Source organism: Mirounga angustirostris, unplaced genomic scaffold (assembly GCF_029215605.1).
Source record: "Mirounga angustirostris isolate CCGP_5_RB_7025 unplaced genomic scaffold, mMirAng1.0.hap1 SCAF_8, whole genome shotgun sequence".
Taxonomy (NCBI): domain Eukaryota; kingdom Metazoa; phylum Chordata; class Mammalia; order Carnivora; family Phocidae; genus Mirounga; species Mirounga angustirostris.
Window position 1 is genome coordinate 87,680,290 of NW_026991716.1, and position 20,848 is coordinate 87,701,137.

At 34.2% G+C, this 20,848-nt stretch overlaps 1 protein-coding gene across 6 annotated transcripts in view; it reads left to right on the forward strand.

Annotated features, from left to right (window-relative positions):
• GRIK2 (glutamate ionotropic receptor kainate type subunit 2) overlaps window positions 1-20,848 on the forward strand; it is a 668,588-nt gene that overhangs the window by 295,848 nt on the left and 351,892 nt on the right. For all 6 annotated transcript variants that reach the window (XM_064597923.1, XM_064597922.1, XM_064597921.1 and 3 more), the window contains exons 6-7: window positions 5,666-5,719; window positions 9,018-9,191. In XM_064597923.1, coding sequence (XP_064453993.1) covers window positions 5,666-5,719; window positions 9,018-9,191 — 228 coding nt within the window. The remainder of the gene's footprint in view (window positions 1-5,665; window positions 5,720-9,017; window positions 9,192-20,848) is intronic.

Below are 20,848 nucleotides of genomic sequence, written 5' to 3' on the forward strand. Positions count from 1 at the left end.
CGGGTTTGCTCTCGTTAGCTTTTGTTCCCTGCAAGCTTTCCGTACAGCTTTGGAGGACGAGAGTGAAGGTAGTCTCCCAATCTCTGCCCCAGAGGAGCCGAGAACTCGGGGCCCCACTCCTCAGTGAGCCCCCAGAGAAAAGTAGTCAATCACTCCTGTCTCCCTGGTCTCTGGCCGCACTCCATGCTCACCCAGCCTATGACCAAGCATTTCTATCTCTGGCACATGACCCTGTTTGGAGTCTCAAACCCAGCAGATTCCTGCGGTACACTCCCACACCGCTCCTCCTGGGGGAGGAAGGGGAATCTCCCTGGATCTGCCGCTTTCTGGGTCCCTGCTGGAAGAGCAGTGGCCCTACTGTGCTGTGGATCATGGTTTATGGCAACCCCGAGCTGAAAGCCCACTCCTTGGCTCTGTCTTTGCAGCCGGTTTCCCCACTCCAATACCTGGGAGCTCAGCCACACTCAGGCACCCTGGTCTTCCTGTGACCCTGAGGGTCCTGAGACCACCCTGTCCCAGGGAGGGTTCCACCCGCTGCTTAGCCACCGGAGTGACGTCCCTCAGTGGAGCAGACTTCTCAAAAGTTCCGATTTTGTGCTCCGCTGCTCTATCACTTGCCAGTATTGGCTACAGAGGCTCCCTCTCCCCTCCATCTATCTTCCCATATATCGCCTCGGATTCACTTCTCCACACATCCTACCTTCCAGAAAGTGGTTGCTTTTCTGTTCAGAGAGTTGCTGCTACTCTTTTCTTTGATCTCCTATTGAGTTTGTAGGTGTTCAGAATGATTTGATCCCTATCTAGCTGAATTCCTGAGACCAGACAAAATTTAGGTCTCATACTCCTCCGCCATATTGCTCCTCCAAGGCCTGGTGTTTGTTTTTTAACTTACCTTGTCCCAGAGAGAACTTGTTCCACATTTGGATCTCAGTTATTCTAGAAACCAATCCAAGAAGAAAGCAAAAGCTTCCTTCTTGTAAATGAAGCAGTCCATTTAATAGGAGTCTATTTTATGACTTATGTAATTTTTCTGAGATTTCTCAACATTGGTTAATGACAGAAGTCCAAAGAAATGGTATAAGAGTTGGAGAACAGGCATAGATGGGCTTTCAGCTTGTCTGGCTTAATCTAAGAACAAATATTAGGAGTATCCAGAAATATGGATCAGTTTATCAGGTTAGCCTTATTTGTTTCATTGTTTTATTTATTTAAACTAAGTGAGCTCTTCCTAAATATTGAACAAAAGAGGATTTGAAGTTTTCTTCCCTCAAAACTTTAAAAGTGATTGAAACTTGGGGCTGGCCCTACTTTGAGTGCACTAATTGGCACACATGCCTTAATAACAAAAGATCGCACTTCTGCCCAAATTTGTCAAAGAGAATCCCCTATGGCAGGGTCAAGATAATCTGCAATTAAACCTCACAAGGTCATTCTACCCCAGAGAAAAATTACTAATTAAGACCTTGAAAGTCTAGAATAGAGAGGGTGAAATCAAAATTTTTAGATTGGAAAAATGTATAATCAGATGCAAATAAACTACCACATCAGCAAGAAGAAAATTAAATTTTAAGAAATATGTATAAAGTCCACCTCTTCAGTTGTTAACTTTGAGCAATATAACTTCTGGATATAACCTGAAGGATAAACTGATTACAAATTATATGCCTAGATGTGTTCATTTGTCATATATTTGTCATATAGCATGGTTAATGCTACGTTAGTTAATGTTGGGAATTTCTAATAATATTTTCTTCCTTGAAATATTAAAGTGCTAGAAAATTCCATGAAAGACTATAGTCTTTGAATAATAAAGAAATCAAGCCAAACTAGAATATTATTATATTAATGATATAAAGCTTTGACCTACATAATGAACTATTTTAAAAAGTTATCAGTTACCAAATATAAACAAAAAGCCTGTCTGTTTGTTCTTAAGCAGTGAGGAGCATTTAGTCAATCATTGTCTCCAAATTTCCGTGTATTTTGTCCAGTCTTTCCTTTCTCTAATTATGTGAACTAGACCAGGAGTCAGCAAACTGGAAAACCAGAGCCAAATCCTCCTCACAAATTTTTGGCAAGCCCTCAAGCTATTTTGTTTAGAAAACAGGTGGAGATATCTTGATGTTAAGGAAGTTAAATCACTTAACCCCCAAGTCATCATTGGTCTAAACATGTACAGGTGATTCTATTCCACTGGGCAATGTGATGTAAGATTTCTTTTGGTAGCTTCTAGGAAGATTTTCCTACTTATTAAAAAAGAGTGGCTTTGTTTTTGTGATACCACCTACTGATTGGATACTGGTGTGGGTCCTGATGCCTTTTTTTGCAACCAGTACCCTGTAGATTCCCGACATATTTTGATTTTGGAAAAATGAATCTGTGGTATTTCTTTCCAGGAGGGATAATACAGTACAGCCAATTTTTCTATTGTACATCCAATTTTTCTATTGTAGCTACTCTCATATTACTTATACACAAGAAGATATTAATTTTATTATTATTAATGTGGTTTAAAGTGTGCATATAGTTCATTTAAAAACAGTGGCAAGACATAAATGTTATAATTTAGAAAACATCCAGAACAAGTTTGTGGTATCTAAATGTGGTGTCTCTCCAGATCAGATGGGTCCCCAAATGTGGGGCAACAATTGGTTGGAAGCCAGTGGTGCGGGGGGCAGTGAAAAGAATTCAGCTAAGCCAGAACAAAGGAGATAGACGTTTATTGAATACCGGCCAAGGGAGTGGTAGGCAAGACAGCAAAGGAGAGGCTACCTGCTATGCGGCAGTGGGTAGGAGCTGTTTTTAAAGAGGGAAGGTGAAGAGGTACAGTGATGTATGGAATTTTCCCTTTTTTTGTTACCTGGGCCTAGTTGTAAGTAGCCCATTGGTCAGTTTAGGCCTAGGTGGATATCTTGAGGTGAGTTGCCTGTCAGGCCTGTCTGTATTCATTCTGGTGATCATCGCTGTGGGTCCCTTTGCCTTGATCAAGTTTCCATTGCTCAATCCTGTTGTCTAATTTCCACAAAGTTCTTTTTTTAATTGCACTGGAAAGTATTTATTTATCTTTCAAGAGAGTATCCCTGTTGTCCATTTTTGTTAATGTTATAGTGTAAGTACTCAATCAAAAATAACTACCCTTTTCTATTTAGATCAGATATCATAGTCCATAATTGATTCTTGTTTTCAGAATCAAAGGCTGAAGGAAGGTCAATGAAAGGCATAAGCAGTCCTCAGTTATCCCCTACAGATTTCTTCTCAAGGAGATGAAAAAGAAACCTGTAGCTAGTGCAGAATACCCGTGTCAGAAGCAAACCGCTCTCCCTACCACCATCTCCTTAACCCCTGCCATCCCTACCTCCAGAACACAATTTTCAAACTGGCTTGAGATGCTTGAGGTTTTCAAACTATCAAGGAAAAAGACAAGCAAAAATTTTAGATTATATAGATTCTACAATGGATCTATATTTTTGGGAATATAAAATATGCCATTTTACAAAATGGCATATTATACCCAAACTTCAAGAGTTAGAGACCTAGAGTTCATGTTTACTCACTATCTCAGTTTGTTGGCCAATATATTCATCCTTATTTTGTCCTACTTTCCTACCTATAAAATAAGTGTAATAATAGGACCTACCTCATAAGGTTTTTAATGAGGCTATCAGGAAGCAAGAATTCCTTCCTCTTCAAGGGTTCTTCTGGCTGGACTAAGAATCAAATTGACACGAGAGAGATTAACAGGAGAAAAGCAAATTTAATAGCATACATATAGGGAATCCACACATATATGGAAATTCCAAAGACAGTTTGGCAAAATGAGATATATATGTCGTGATGAACTAAGAGGAAGGGGGACTTCAGAGGAAAGGAATGTAATTCACAGGGCGATAAGAAGAGCAGATGTTTGGTAATTAGATGTTTGTCCTGCCATACTGATGGATCACTCAGATAAAATTTATCTCTGCTAATAACCTTTATTCTGGGAAAGATCCCCAATTTAGATTTTTCTATGTAGTTAAGGGAGGGGCAAAAGTTTCTCTTGAGCCCACAGGATTTCCGTTGCCTTCAGCTGGGAATAATGTTCATGCCAAAATGACCCATCTTGGGTCTGCTTGCCTTCAGCCTCTACAAGGCTGATTAAAATGTGCAATGTGCTTAGAATAGTACTTAACACATTTTAGGCATTATATGCTATTTATAGTTGTGCATCTGAATCACTGTTTCTTTCAATTATCTTCAATTATCTTTATCTGTATCTCTATACCTATTGAGTTGACAAAAACTATTGACAAGGATAATGCTGAGCTATCATTGCACATTTCTGGAGTTGAGAAACCTTTGGTACATATCCATCAGGAACAATAACTACCTTCTATAACGATAATCTTATAAACCTTTATCTAATAAGAGAAATTTTCTCTTATTTCAATTAAGATTCAGACTTCATCAGAGTGTTACTGGCTCATACAATCTTTGTCCATTCAGGAAATATGATTTGATAATTTGATTCCTAGGTGTTGTGCACACAATTCCACTGCGCGTGTGTTGGGCGGGGGTCAGGGGGAGGAGTTCACCAATGAAGACCAAATATATATTCCTATTATAAATCACAGTATCACAATTTCTAAATTCCTTTCTTCTGCTTAATTCTTTGCTGCTGCCTTTCATTTACAAATGTTCCTCCCTTTTAAAAAAGTGCATTTTATTGTTCCAAAAATTTTCACAAATATCCATTCTTTCTTAACTGAACAACTCGCTTCTAGATATACAGATTCTATTTTAGCTAATTGGTTAATACCTACCTGTGAGCATAGAATACATAGGATAGAGCTGGGGCAGCTATTTAGCAAATGAATTTGGGTAGTTGGTATTTTATGGAAGAGTATTAGATGCACCTGAGAATACTTGTTTCCTACCAAGAGCTCTTCATTCAGCTCAAAAACGCATCAATTTTCAATTATCATCACCAACTACTGTTCATTGATAAACAGCTATTTCAAAAGTGTTCTCATTTTCAGAGGAAAAATTGACAGTTCTGTGACTGGAAGTTCTAATCCGAAAGTCCTTATTTTAAGATTGATAGTCTAAAATTGACAAGGACTGTATAAGTATGAAATAAAACAGTAATTTACGACTGGTCTATTAGTAAAAAAGTAAAAAACATTTCTTTGTACTTTTCGAATAACTGTGGTGATTTACAGTTGCTTCATCAATGCTAAGGAAAGTTTCTAAAGTGCTAAAAAAAATTCCTACTGGCATTGCACTTTATAGCATTTTTTTCCTAATTGAATAATAGTGATCGTCAAAATAAAATGATGTTCCTCATTAGGGTATTTGTAGTGGAGATGTTACAAATATAATGAACTAAGATGTGCTAATTTCAAGTTTGTTTCAAATTTAATGCCTCCTTTAATATGTAAAGCCGTAAGCTTTACAATTGCAAACTTTCAGCTAATAGCTTTTCTATCAAGAGAGTTGGTTCAGAAATTCCTTCAGTAACCACTAATCTTCCTTAACTATGGAGAGAAGATTTAGTTTGACCCAGTTTTAACGTAACCTGAATGTTATACCCAGATTCTTCATTACATCCTACTATTTTGTTATTGACATATTTCATATGATGTGTACCTTAAATATTATTTTTTTTTAATTTTTTACTTCCTAGGCATTAGCTATGGGAATGATGACAGAATACTATCATTATATCTTTACTACTCTGGTAAGTAACTTATTAAAGCATAAAGTTAATGCTTTAAATTTTATTATTATGACCTTCAGTATGGAAAATGGGTTTTTGAGTGAGAAGCATTGATAGCTCCTTTGTACTTATCATTTATTTTATTTTGATAAAACTCAGGAGGAATTGATCCTCATGGGGAATAATTTTTGGTGGGAAGCTGATGATTTTGAAATATTATTTCAGAATCAATTCAAAATATCATATCTTATTTATATATTGCTTTAGAGAACTTACATAACATAATAGATTTTAAAATTAGTTTGCTGAGAAATCAGTGTTTTAGAAAACCACACATTTTTATGTTGTTATCTCAGTTCTATTTACAAAAACCAGATTCATTGAAACTGCTCTTTTAGTAGACTAAATTTTCTATCCTGTTTCCGCCCATGTTTAGTTGGATTTTTAAAAGTTAGTCTGACTTAATTTACAATTAGCAAATTGAATGTTACCTTTATCTTTTGTCTTTACATACCCACCACACAGTTTTTTCTTAAATATGCATGAAAATATGACCTTACCTTTCTGTCAAACCTACTTACTCTTGGCTCTATTTCTTTGCTAATATGTTATACTGATTTTCCTTCTTCTGTGAAACGACCCTCTGTCTCTGTCACTAATTCTTCCCTGATGTAAGGGTAGAAAATTTGTCCTTCCCTTCTAGGTTCTTTGGCTGGTTTAATAATTAAATTGACATAAAACAGATTAATGGGAGAAAAAAACAAATTTAATTTCATATGTAAGGAGCCCCAAAGATATGAGACTCAAGGTCAGGTCAGGTAATTGAGCTAAGGAATGGGATGAGGGCCTGGGGCTTCAAAGGGGAGGAGGGTAATTCACAGACCGATAAAGAAGAGCAGATGTTTGGTAATTAGAAGTTTGCCCTGCCGTGCAGAAAGATCTTTCAGATAAATAAGTTATCTCTAGTAATAGCTTTTTTTTCTGGTACTGGCCCCCTATATAAATTCTTTTAGGTAGTTAAGGCAGACATAAAAGTTTTTCCTGAGTCTACTGGGTCTTGATTGCCTTCAAATCAAAGTAATCCACATGCCAAAGTGGCATATTTGGGGGTGGCATATTCTATTCCCCTTTATTGCCTGTTGCCCCAAGTATGAGAGTATCTTCAAGTTTGAGCCGTTATTCTATTTTCCTTTATCCCCTTCAGTTATTTTCTTCAGAACTGGTATGTATTTAGAACTTCAATTATTACCTTTATTGAAATGAAATCTAAATTTCCCTCTATAACATTTCTGAGTTGTTATATACTGTTACATTACAGAACAAATCTAACTGTTGTCACATTAATTTCAAATTATTTAAACCTTAAAGTACTGTCCTCTAACTTGACCCCTCTTCTGACTTCCTTCAAAGCTTCCATTGTCTGACTCCTACATCATCACCAAAATTCGACAGTTTTTTCCTCCATACTGTCTCTAGCATGCATCTCCGTCCCCACAATGACCAGTCTAACCAATGCTTTCTGTTAACTCAGAAGTATTCTGATTGGTCTCCTTGATTTTAGGAGTCTTGAAGCTACTAGATCAAATTACTAAAATGTACTTGATCACAATAGCTACCTGTAATAACAACTCTCTTCCAATAGAGGTTCTTCACACAGTAGTCTGTATTTTACTGATAAATACTATGGTTCACTCTAATAGAGATACTACTTCCCACCAGGTCACTTTTTGCAGCCTGTAAGAAACTTAGTGATAGGCTGGAGGTGAGGGCTTAGAAGACTTTACTCATCAGCAAATTATATTTCAGTGCAGTTACAACTCAGTTTCACCATAATCATAAGATTTTAGAGGAATCAAAAGTACCTCTTAATAAGAAAAAAGAAATTAAAAAAAAGAAAGAAAAAGTAGTTTAGGATATATAGAATTCATTAGCCTATAATTGAAGGCTTTTTTTTAGTTTGATTTTAACCTAACTTTCCTATTTTCTTTTGTTGTTATTCTTCTTCATCAGTCCTCTTTTATAGCAAAACTGATCTAGATCAGTCTACCGAATAGGTTTTATGTTTTCTAATTTTTGTGCCTTTACTGACACTTTGAATGACATCCTTTTTCCTTTTGCCTATCAAAAACCCATTCATTCTTTAATGGAAGCTTAGATCCCATCTGCTTTATGAAGTTATTTTTGACTACAAAAATTCAAAGTTATTTGTCTTGCTTCTGACTCCTTGCACTTAACACTTCTACTCTTTTGCCCCTTAGTGTGTATGAGTGTATGTCTCCTTGGCTAGATTGCAAATACTGAAAATAAAAACCTAAAAAAATTCTTTATATTTTTTCACAGCACAGAGCACAGTGCAGACCAATATCATCTGCTCTCCGTTGAAATTTATTTCTAGTTTGTAGCCTATGTAGCTGTATAAATCCAAGACAAACTTCACAGGACCAATGGCATTACTGTTGGTCTGGTTCCCAATATTGTCTGTAAGATCTGAGGATTAGTTAATGACAACTTGAAAGAGTGTAGGGGTCCCACATGCTGTATGTTCTTGTGGTGACATCCAACTCTTCTGGATGCTTTGGCCTCCTCTTTCCTGGGAAAACCAAAAGGCAAAGCCAGAGCATTAACTACAGCCTGGAACCCACAACAAAAATATGAAGGGTTCCCTATGGTGAACTTGTTGGGTAAGGTATAAAACAAAGGAACTGCAAGGGTTCCACAACCAAAAAAGGCCAGTTGTGTTGCCCTCAGCTTTAATATAATCTTCATTAGTTAGAAGCCATATTTCATGAACTGTTTCTTTAAAAAAAAAAAAAAGGTAAGACAAAATAAAAAAGTGGCAGTTACCAGTCAAGGAAGCAGAGCATAGGAAAACAAAACAAAACAAAACAAAACAAACCTAGTCAGTTAAAAAAAAAAAAAAGTGATAGTGCATAAAATTTAAGGTAGTATTTTGGTATTAACCTAAGATATATTGGGAAACTTTATTGGGAGGAAAATATCTAAATAACTTTAAAATGAAGCTATCCTTAACATGGAGAAGAAAGCTCATGCAAATCTTAAATGTAGGTTACAGAAAAGCCTGTTTTTCCATTGGTAGAATTAGAATATGACATATACATGCATATTCATCTAGAATATGTATGTTTGCATTGGAAAAGCATGAAAATAGTCTATTTGAATCTTGGTGATTTCTGATGTTTAACATCATTTGAGAAACAATCATGTTAACTATTCTAAGGAAAGTAATAATTGACTTTTAATTATACATATCTGTGAACATACTCTATTGGTACTAACACACAAAAAATTTGTCTTTCAGGACCTCTTTGCTCTTGATGTAGAGCCCTACCGATACAGTGGTGTTAACATGACAGGGTTCAGAATATTAAATACAGAAAATACACAAGTCTCCTCCATCATTGAAAAGTGGTCAATGGAACGGTTGCAGGCACCACCGAAACCCGATTCAGGTTTGCTGGATGGATTTATGACGGTATGAATTCCCACTTACAGATTAGTTTGTGGGTTTCTAAGTAGTTTTGCATAAATTATTAAATCTTCTGGATACAAACTTGGGTTTAACTGACGTTAAAGGCATGGTATCAGAACTACTATTGCAAATAATTCTATTAACAATTTCCTAAATTAATTTATGTGGCAAATTTATACTTTTATACAAGTATCTCAAAATACATTACAACTATTGTTAGTTGTTAGAATACTACAATGTAGGGATTTCTCTAAAATTAGTGAGTGCCATATATAGGATAAATTAGAGACTGAGAAGAAGACGTTAACCTGATAGTTATATTTTTGATCTTAACTAGCAATACATGATTATTCTTCATCATGTTGGTTTGTGATGTCATATGTATGACCTACATCACACAAAAATCTCCTTAGAGTTATTTATTCTTTAAGGCTTAAGACTAACCAATAATCACATTTGTTATTTTTCAAGTCCTTTTTTAAACTCAGAAATTGGATTTAGGCAGAAACTATAAAAGAAGGGAACATTCTGGTATAAGTTTAGCTGTTTATACCACTGCTGCCAATGAAAACCTAATGGAAGACACATATATAATTTAAAAAATATCTGATATCTCTGTTAAAAAACATAAAAACAAGTAAAACTCAATGTTATTAATTATATTACTTAACTGATTATATTAAAATACTATTATTTGAGCAGATAATCAATATAAAAATTATGACAGATATTTGCGTTTTCTTTTTGCTACTAAGTCTTTGAAGGTTGTCTCTGACACCATACATATTAATTCAGACTAGTCACATTTCAAGTGCTCAATAGCCAAATGTAAGTACTGGCTATCTTATAAGACCAGGTAGGTTTACACTATACTATTTTTATACTATAGTTATTTAAGCAAATTATATATGTCTGATACATTCTCATCAAATCTGTTTTGTATAGAACAAATTATTGCTACATTTTAGGAAATAGCTAAGCACTTTGGCAATATTTAGGTTTCCTAGGTCATTGCAACCTACTTTTATTAAGTGTCAGTCTAAATGGAACTTTTATAAGCATAACATTCTCTATCCTGATGTGTGGAAAGCTTTTTCTATTATGATAATAATTTTTCCATTAATTGCTTCAATAGAGATTCAAAGTATGTTTTTAATGTTGTAACAAAATAAAGGAAAAGTTCTAATATTTTTTTTTCCTTAAAAGTAGATTCAATCATAAAAATTGAGTATCTTCATAGAGACTGAAATCATAGTTGCCCTCATGGTACCAAACTTCTAATAAAAAAAAAAAAAGGACAATTTTTTTCTTTTAGTGAGAAAACAATCTCCTAGAATTTGAAAATGTCTTATACCCACATTAATTTTTTTAAAGATATAGTATGAGGGGAATTTTATTCTTTTGCCTAAAAATAGAGATCGTTGACTAGTTCTAGTATTTTGGTATTAATCTAAGCTATATTTGAGAAACTTTATTGGGAGGAAAATACCTAAATAACTTTAAAATGAAGATACTTTTTTCTCCAAAGCATATCCAGATTAAAAATAAAATACAACCTAAAAAAATTACAAATATTATTCTTTATTCTCAGTGTAAAGATGTTGAATTAAACTTTTGGAACTTAATAAGAAAAATGTTATTTTTTAAAAATAAAATATGTACTATTCTTTAAATTATTATTTTAATCATGTATATATTTTTTTTCAATATATGTTTTCTAGCTGTCTTTATCATTCTTTAATTTCAAGATGGATGTCTTATTATTTGTTCCTCAAAACCATTTTTGAATGATTTTAAGAAAAGTGAATCAATAGGTATCATGACAGTATTAACACTTTTACTTAGCACTTAACTCTAAGACTTCTACTAATATGTCCAAGGATTACTGTTCTCCTTTATATATCAAAACTACAAAAATTATCCAACTTTACTTAGGTATTCTCTGTGTTTCTGTATGATTCCCTATATGATGTTACATGTCATCCCCTGAAACAAAGTGCTGTCTGACTTCTAAGTAAGTTATAGAGACTATTGAAAGACAGTTAAGTACAAAGGAAAGGTTATTAATTTCTTGTCCAGGGAGGCAGGGGCTCTTAGAGGGAATTAACCTTCAGAAGATGGAACAAAAAGACAGGGTGTTAGGAGGAATACAGGTTTGGGTTCTTTTCTTTTCTAGCCATGAGTCCATTCCTCCTCAATTCTGTCCTTCTGAACTGGCAGGTGATTTAGTAGGAATGGGTAAGTGATGGAAAAAAATGCATTGATAAGAAAATGAGAAAATTAGCCTATTTATTGAAAACTCTGGGCATTGTGTATAGAACAGATTCTGAAATCTTTAGAAGAATATTCAATGCCAACACTCTTACCTTTGTTATAGTCATGAAGTGCTTTCCAAGTGTCATATTACATTTAAAAAATGAAAATGTTCACATATAAGAGATAATTACCCCTTCATTTGTATATTTTTAAGTTACTGCAAAATATAAAAATTTCACCAGAAAACTTGAGATGAGATTTAAAAGTGAGAACATTTTTAAAATGAGTGAGCTGAAGATAAATTTACTTGTATGAGCACTTTTTGAATAATATTTCTTATCTAAAAATGTGTACTAGCTATTTATTTTATTTATAAATAGAGCATGGAACGCAAACCATTTTGGAAGTAAGCATGAAGTTTGCCATTAAAATAAAAATGTCTTCAAGAGTGGATACAGATTGATTACTTTTTAAAAATTCTCTTTTGGAAAATGATAATATCTTTCAAAATCTTCTCATTATATAGCATTATATAATGACATAAATATTATATGTAAAATATTTCATTATAAATCATTAATTCTTAATTATAAAATAGCACATGATTATTATAAACATAAAACCAGCATAGGATCTGTATAAAAATGTTGGTATATTTATGCCTTGCATGAGTATTATTTTTCTTTTTCATTTAAGATCATATTGTAAGCATTTACCCAGTCATTAAGTGTTTAGGAAAAGGAATTAATAGGCTATTTCCACCATGAATGGAGTCAGGAAATTAAGAGGAGTCTAGTTAGAAAAGAAAGGAATTATAGCCTGGCATTGTGGTGTTGGCACCATTCCCTCCAGTCAGTTCATGAGATCTCAGTGTTTATATATCTCTTGTTCTTTTTTCTCCCTATGATCCCATAAAGAAATGGGTGCTTGGAGCCTGGTGCTTGGAGCAAGACCTATTATTATCAGTATCATAGTCATTTGTCAGTATGTAAGATCATAGTGCTTAGACTTTCACATTCTTTCTTCACGTTGAGCTATAAAAGGAAACAATGAACTGGATTCATAAGAATTTTTCTGGTTGAGTTAGCATCTTAACTGACCCCTGGGTTAAGTGTTTGTCTGCTAAGTGACTATTGAATACAAGACCATTTCTCCTGTACTTGTGGTTTCTTCTATGGTTTGGGGTCATCATAATAAATATATTAATGTCATTAGCTCAGTAAAATTTTTATCTCCATTTGGTATAAATCCAACCAAGAAACCAAGTTGCACAATACATCCAAGCCCGATCTCTTTAAGGAGAAAGTTAAAAAAGAAGTCCAACCCCCTTCCTTCACAAATAAGGGTTATTGTTTTTTTTTTCTAACTCATGATAACACTTTTCTCACACTTTCCCCACGCCTGCACACTACCATCCAGTCAGTGTGCTAGACTCCTCCCCAGACATGAGCCATTACTATAAAACCCTTTCTTTTTTTTTAATTTTTTTTTAAAGATTTTATTTATTTATTTGAGAGAGAGAGAATGAGAGAGAGAGAGAGAGAGCACAAGAGGGGGGAGCGGGAGAGGGAGAAGCAGACTCCCCGCCGAGCAGGGAGCCCGATGCGGGACTCGATCCCGGGACTCCAAGATCATGACCTGAGCTGAAGGCAGTCGCTCAACCAACTGAGCCACCCAGGCGTCCTATAAAACCCTTTCTTTACTGTGAATTGTCTGCTGAGTATAAACATACACGTTTCCACGTTCCTGGGAGTATGGAAGTCCTCTAAGTGGACATTACCACTGTTCTCTACTGAAAGATCAGATGACATAGCTCCCAGTCTTCTGCCCAGATGTCTGCCTTCTCCAAGCACAGTTCCCAAGGGCAGGAATTCACTTTTTTGAATCCATCAGAGCTGACAGTGGTTGTATTTATTATTGATATATTGAGTTTGCAATAATCTCAATTCAAGAGAACAAAACCCAGTAGAAATACCTCAAGGTAGTTTTTTTTTTTTTTTTAAGGTTTTATTTATTTATTTGAGAGAGAGAGAATGAGAGAGAGCACATGAGAGGGGGGAGGGTCAGAGGGAGAAGCAGACTCCCTGCCGAGCAGGGAGCCCGATGCGGGACTCGATCCAGGGACTCCAGGATCATGACCTGAGCCGAAGGCAGTCGCTCAACCAACTGAGCCACCCAGGCGCCCCTACCTCAAGGTAGTTTTAAACAGTCTAGCTATGTCTTAGAAATCTTTCCCAATTCCCCCATTATGCCAATGTATATTAATACTAACGGACCTGTACTTTATCTGGTAGTTTAAAAGTACCATTTTTTCTTATATCGATATGTAATACCACACATATTCCTTGATAATGTAAATTTAAAACACAAGTCAATAATGACTGTGTTAGTTGGCTATATTATTTGGATTTCTACAGGGAGGTTACTCTTTGGGAAATATAAACTCTGGATGCCAACTGCTTTCTCCATTTCCTTCCCCATCTCTTCACATCCATCAGTCAGTCGTCAAAGACTTTCAAGTCTGCTGTCTCAATACTTTTCTTCACTACATTCTTCTTTTCGCCCCCAGACCCATGCCTTAGTTAAGGACCCCATGATCTCTCCTCTGGCTGTTGTAATAGTCTCCTTCTTGAAGTCTCACTCCTAACATCCCCCCTCTACATTTACCTTCTTTCTATGTGAACATTGCTAATGACTCCTCGTCATTTACCAAATAAAATTTGTATCCATTTGCCAAGACTGCAAGACCCTCCATGATCTGGCTTCTGCTGCTTGTCCAGCCTCCTATTTGCCTGCTCCCTGCTCTTTGAAGTCACCCATCTCACCACAGTGCTGTGTCCTCCTCATTTCAGCACAGGCTGGCCCCACAGTCTGAATGCATAGCATATTCCTACTTGTGCTCTAATTTTCAGGTCATCTGTAACCTGTTGGTGATTTTACCTGTGTGCTCTTTCATTTGTGCATGTTTTGTTTAACTGCATGTTGAAGTTTAACACTGGTAGTTTTGTGTTCACATCTCTTTTCCAAAAGACTTGTAGTTCTTTGGAGGCAAGACCTAGGTTTCTTCATCCTTGAAGGCCCTGTACCCAGTTAAGTGCCTGGTGCAAAGTGAATGCATTGTGAGGGTGTTCATAATGAAGGAGGGCCTGCCTGACTGAAAAAAACGTGTTAATTTATTTTAATCACACTACATCTGTGCTCTAATCACTAGGTTCTCTCATTTTCCCAAATATGTTCTGGAGAGCTTTTTTTAAAAAAATTTATGTACTTACACTTAATTGTCAAGATATCTAATCATTTGGAAAATGCAATTAGGCTACTGTCAAATATTTGTTAGAAAAATATCTTAAAAGGCAAAAGCTTAGAAACACTGTTGATTAAATAGTGAAAGTTTAGTGAGTTAGAAAAGGAGTTTCTCTTCTCCTTTACAAAAAAGTGAACATGTTTATGAGAGAAGAGTCTTTATGTATTTAAGTTCCAATGTCCTCTTAAAAATTATTCTTTTGTAGGGGCGCCTGGGTGGCTCAGTTGGTTAAGCGACTGCCTTCAGCTCAGGTCATGATCCCAGGGTCCTGGGATCGAGTCCCGCGTTGGGCTCCCTGCTCTGCGGGGAGCCTGCTTCTCCCTCTCCCACTCCCCCAGCTTGTGTTCCCTCTCTCGCTGTGTCTCTCTCTGTCAAATAAATAAATAAAATCTTAAAAAAATATATATATATTCTTTTGTAACAACAGACCATAGCCCAGAAATTTTATAATTTCTTTCATCATTTGATTAACTTTAAAGATCAATGTCTTGTATACCCAATTCATGACAGGGAGTTAGCTTATGTACTAAGAGGGGACTAGTGATCACTCTGCTACTGTACAAAGATTTACCTTTAGGAAATAGAATCACAGAAAATTAAAGTATGACCAGGCAGGCTTTCATGTTCTCCTGGAACTACAAGTCTGTCCTTGCCACTGTCTTCTTAATTAGCTGGAGCTATTTTCTTCAATTCCGTTGTAAAGAGAATATAAGACTTTGCCAGACAGTGGATCAAACTAATTCTCCACTTTTTAATCAATAGAGGCATTTTGAAAATGTTGACTTTATCCTATATTCCACTAAAACACCAAAGGTGTAAAAAGTAGCAAATGATGAATTAATTACTTTTTCTTTGATCAATTTTAATTGTGCGTATGCTGTGTACTCCAGACTTGATACCAGGCACTCAGGGTTTGGTGATGAAGATAATATATCTATTTCCTCACAGATCTTAGGGAATTGACAAAATTAGAAGATAGTGTATTACTGATCACATCTCACATCTTAGTAGTACAAAAAAAATATTCAAACTTTAATTCTTGACTTCTTCCCAATTTTGTGTTTCTTTGGTTGATTTAGTTTCCTAAGTCTTCTTTCAAAATTGTTAAAATTCCCTGTTTTCTATTTCATTTTTTGATAGCAAGAGACAAACATATATTTACCAGGAGTTTTGCGTAATTTCTTAGTGTTTTGATGAAAAATGTGTAACATTTCACAATATTTATCAACATAACTGCTAGTTTTATTCTTGTCTTTACCACAGAAGAAATTTTTAGGAGTCTATATCGTAATCAAATGTGACAGAAGTATTTGTAGAAGATATTTCAGAATATGTTATGAAGTCACAAGCACAACACTCATTATATTTGCATATGATTGATTTAATGAATAGTAAAAGGACATGGAGTTTGTGGCATGAATAACGGGATGGCACTATATTCCTTCACTGTATATACCTACTAATCTTCCATGATGTGCTGGGCTGCAAGTTAAATATGAATATAAATAATTGAGATGACCTAACAACCTCCATTGTTGCATTAACATACAACATTCCATTTAATTGCCTTTCCTCATTGACAGATTAAATAATCAGCATTTATCTAAAGCTGATAAAGAGTTGGAATTTCCATTTTAAGTAATTATTCCTTACATGAAAAATGACAGTTGCAATGAATCATTTCCCTCATAATCATGTTATTTTTTAGGCCAATTTTTAAACTTTTCACTTGGAAAAAGGAAGGTTGAATCAGGAGATTCAAGAACAAAATTTATCTGTAAAGTACTGATCTAAGATCATGCAATACACACTTGTAATGGATTAATACATTTCTGTTCACAATTTCCCTCAGCTTCTTATTTTACATTTAATAGCTATATAGTTACATATAGATATAATCAATCACAGATGATATAAGGAAAGTCAGTACAGGGCACAATATAAAGGGAATACAAGGTGGTTAAGAAAATAAGCAATAAGTAATAAATTCTTTTACTAGAGCAGGCACTCAGGTTAGAAGGGGGCTAACAACAAGTTTGACATAATGATCACTCTCCTGGATTAGAGGAAAATGGATTGGGAAACAATGGGAGAAAAGGTGGGATAAAATTTTTGCATAGCAACTAATTAATAGACAATTATAAATGTGCAACATTTAACATGTAGTAATACAGAATAGTTAAAGTCAGGTGGTTGAAATTATGTAAAAACAGAGAGTAAGTGATGGCACTGAGGCATATAAATAATAAGAAATATTATTACTCAGATACAGATTCATAATGAACTACAGAAAAATTCTGGCTAAGAACGATTAACAATTGCTATAAACCATAGTACTTTCTCTTTATAGGATCTGTTTTTAAAATAAAAAGAAAGAGTGGATCTATTTCTAAAATGCACAGAACGTGTTTTTTGACTGTTTACATTCAGAATAAAATACATAGAGCTAAGCTACATTCTATATTTGGAAATAGGGGATGGACTGACAGGGAGTGATAATTACTATGAAAACTATGTTTTTTCATATTATTCCATTTTATTCACAATTTTAGGAATTTATTTTAGGAATTTTGTTATTTTTATGATTTTGGAATTTATATTAAAATATTGAAAAATAATAGATAAAAGATATCTTGGCCTCATATAGTCTTTAAATAAAATACATTTTTAATTTTTTTAAAGTTTATTTATTTATTAATTTATTATCTCTACATCCAGCATGAGGCTTGAACTCATGACCCTTAGATCAAAGTTGCGTACTCTTCTGACTGAGCCACACAGGCGCCCCAAATTTTTAAATAATAAACAATAACAATAACATAAGTTGCTATTTAAATACTTATGTTTATATACAGTTCTATATGAAAACAAATAATACAAAAGTATATAATGTTTATTATATTTATACAGATTTATATTACTTTTAGATACTATCATGAAAGGTAAGCTATATCCTTATTTATTTACTAGAAAGACAATGTTAGTGGCCATAATATTATTAGGCTAATTAGCATTTATAATATATGGCCTCAGGACACTAAAACTATAAAAGATTTTGATAGATTTTTTATTAAATATTAACTCTTAACTATAAAATATGTACGTATAAACAGGTTAACATATTTAACTGTAGATATTGTTAATTTTGGGCAGTGTATGTCTGTCAAATTTTAACAAATTTTCCTTCTTCACTACCGTGATTCATAACAAATTTCAGCCTGTTTTGTCATGCTCAATTTTAGAAGAATTATTAAGATAGCTAGAAAATATTGCAAATAAATCAAGAACATGATATGTAATGAAATTTGTGTTATATATAATAAGCAACAATCATAACTATTTTTTTTTCGTGTAGATATATACAACAGTAGATATTTTCCTCTTTTTTGTTTTTAAATTACCTTACCAATGCAGAAATTCTCTTGCCTGTTTGATCCAAGAATTATCTGACTCTGTTATTAGAAGTAGGAGCAGACACATATATGAAGTGTGAATACTGAGGACATTTGCATGTATAATAGCCCTAGGAAGTTTGATCCAAACAAACTTTGAATCTGGCTCCTGATGCATGTTACCTTTTGTATTGACAATTTCTACTATAAAATGACCTAACCGTGAAATGTATTTAACACTTACTACATCCTAGTACTATTATTGCCTCATGACAACATCATGGAGCAGTTATAATCCTCATTTTATAGACACAGGTATATAGAATAGGTAGATTATATATAAAGGAAGATCCTGGGACTATAGTCTGAAGCAAATATAAAGGAATCCTTAAGCATCCAGAGGTAAAAGTTAAGCACAATGGATTAGAAACCAGCAAAAAAATGTTACATTCATTGTTTCTTCTTCAACTTTAATGTATAGGGTTTCACACCAATTTGGGGTGAGTTGGTGGATAGTTGGTCTACTAAACCCTCCTATTTTCTTCCCAAATAAATTAAACTAATAAATAGGGATCCGAAGCCAGCATCTGAATCCCATTTTCAACCCTTTCCAATACTGTTACCTTAGGCAAGTTACTTAACCTCTTTGGGCCTCACTTGTCAAATAGAAATAATAAATTTTAGTGTGTTGTTCTAAAGATTGAAAGGGATAATGAATTAACATATAAAAATATTGGAAACCTACCTGGATTTTTATAATTATAAATTATATTATTGATTCTTCTTAAGCTCCTCGTGCCTTCCAAATATAGAACAAATTTTGATATGGTGCTTATAATTTAATTAATTCAATCATGGGGGTGCCTGGATGGTTCAGTTAGTAGCACATGCAACTGTTGGGCTCAAGGTCGTGAGCTTGAGCCCCATGTTGTGGGTGGAGATTACTTAAAAACAAAATTCAATCATATTATTCCAACATCACTTGTTATCTCTTATATGTGTTAACACCATAGTAGATGTATATGTGTATGTATTGGATGATTAATTGACATAGAAAACTTAGGAAGATTCATACAGAATCTACTTAGTACTTGAATCTAGTAGTCTTTTTTAAAAATGTACCCAATCACAATAATTTGAAATGTGCTATTGGAATGACATATCCCTATTTTGAACAAGTTTCTAAATAGTTAGAAGTTTACAAAAACTTCTGTTTGTATGTGTCACTTATTTCCTCCCAATGTCAGGCCCCTTCTTTTTTAGATTAAAAAGATGGCTTTTTGGCATAGAATTAAAGGTTGGATTTTTGCTCATTTTTTTTTTATGTCAGTTATCAAAGACTGTTAAATCTATTTCTATCTTAGAGCAAGAACTTTGGTATCAGAATCATCCGACAATTGAAATTGAGATCTACTTATTACTTACTTTCTGAAATTCTGCTAATTACCTAACATCTCTGAGCCTCAATTACCTCACCTGTTTAGTGGAGATAGTAATGCCTACAACAAGGTGTCACTGTGAAGATTAAATACATAACTTTGATACTGCTCAAAGACAGTGTCTGGCACATAGTAAATCCTCCCAAAATGGCATCCATTTGCTTCAAGACAAATATCATTTCTGCCTCGTAGTGTAAGTGATATTTCTGTTCAGAGTAAAATTCATCTTTCTCAAAGTCTTATGATACCCTGTTTATACAAATATGACAAGTGAATAAGCACACAAATATGTATGCTTAGTTGAATAGGTAGTTGCTTCCTCTGATGCGCTGGATGAGGTTAAGTAAATGAATGAACAAGAATCATTGCTAGTTTTACTATCAAATTGTTGATGTTAGTTTCATAACACTGGTACCTAAGTAACTATATTTACATTAGAAAGACTTCTTTTTTAAAGTGTAGCCTATGCAGTTTTATGATATAAAGTTTTAAGAAATGGTCAAAGACCTACTCTGATGCACTAATATCCAAGATATGCTTGGCTAGTACTCTTTAAATCCACATTAATAAATCAAAAGAATATTTCAGACAAAATGAAATGAAGAGTTTTAAGGTGAATTTGCCTAAAGGATATTAGGAATTCTCTTACTTTATTATGCAGAGAGGAAATATTATGTTGATCTTTCATTTGCCTTTCTAAAAGAATTCATAAATATTTTATTCATTAATCTTCAGAAGACCCTGTGACCAAATTGAACCAGAAGGGAAAAGCAAAGTTATTAAATAGACACAGATGTTGAAATGGTACCAGATCAGTCCTTCATGAAAAATCCCTGTGTATTGTTACTCATTAATTCCTTCTCCAAATATTTATTGAAAACCTATTATATGGTTTTCTAATACCACACGGTATTAGATCATATGGATGATAAGAAAAAAAATATATAAACATAATGAATTATCAATTTGGTAAGGGAAGTAAATTACATCCTTAAATAATAAAAAAAAAAAAACACTGACATGTAATGAGGAATATATGTAGAAAATAGTGTGTTTAGATAGATGGGAGTTTACCCACTTTTTGTTTAGGACGTATTTGCAACTTCACATAAAATCACAGCTTGAGAATGTTACATGCCCAAATTAACAGGAAGAACAAGGTGAATATTAATTCTCACTTTACAGATGATGGAAGTGAGGCTCAAATATGTTTAGTATGTTGTCCAAGGACATTCAAATCAGAAGGTGGAGCTGAGCTTTATGTTTAGG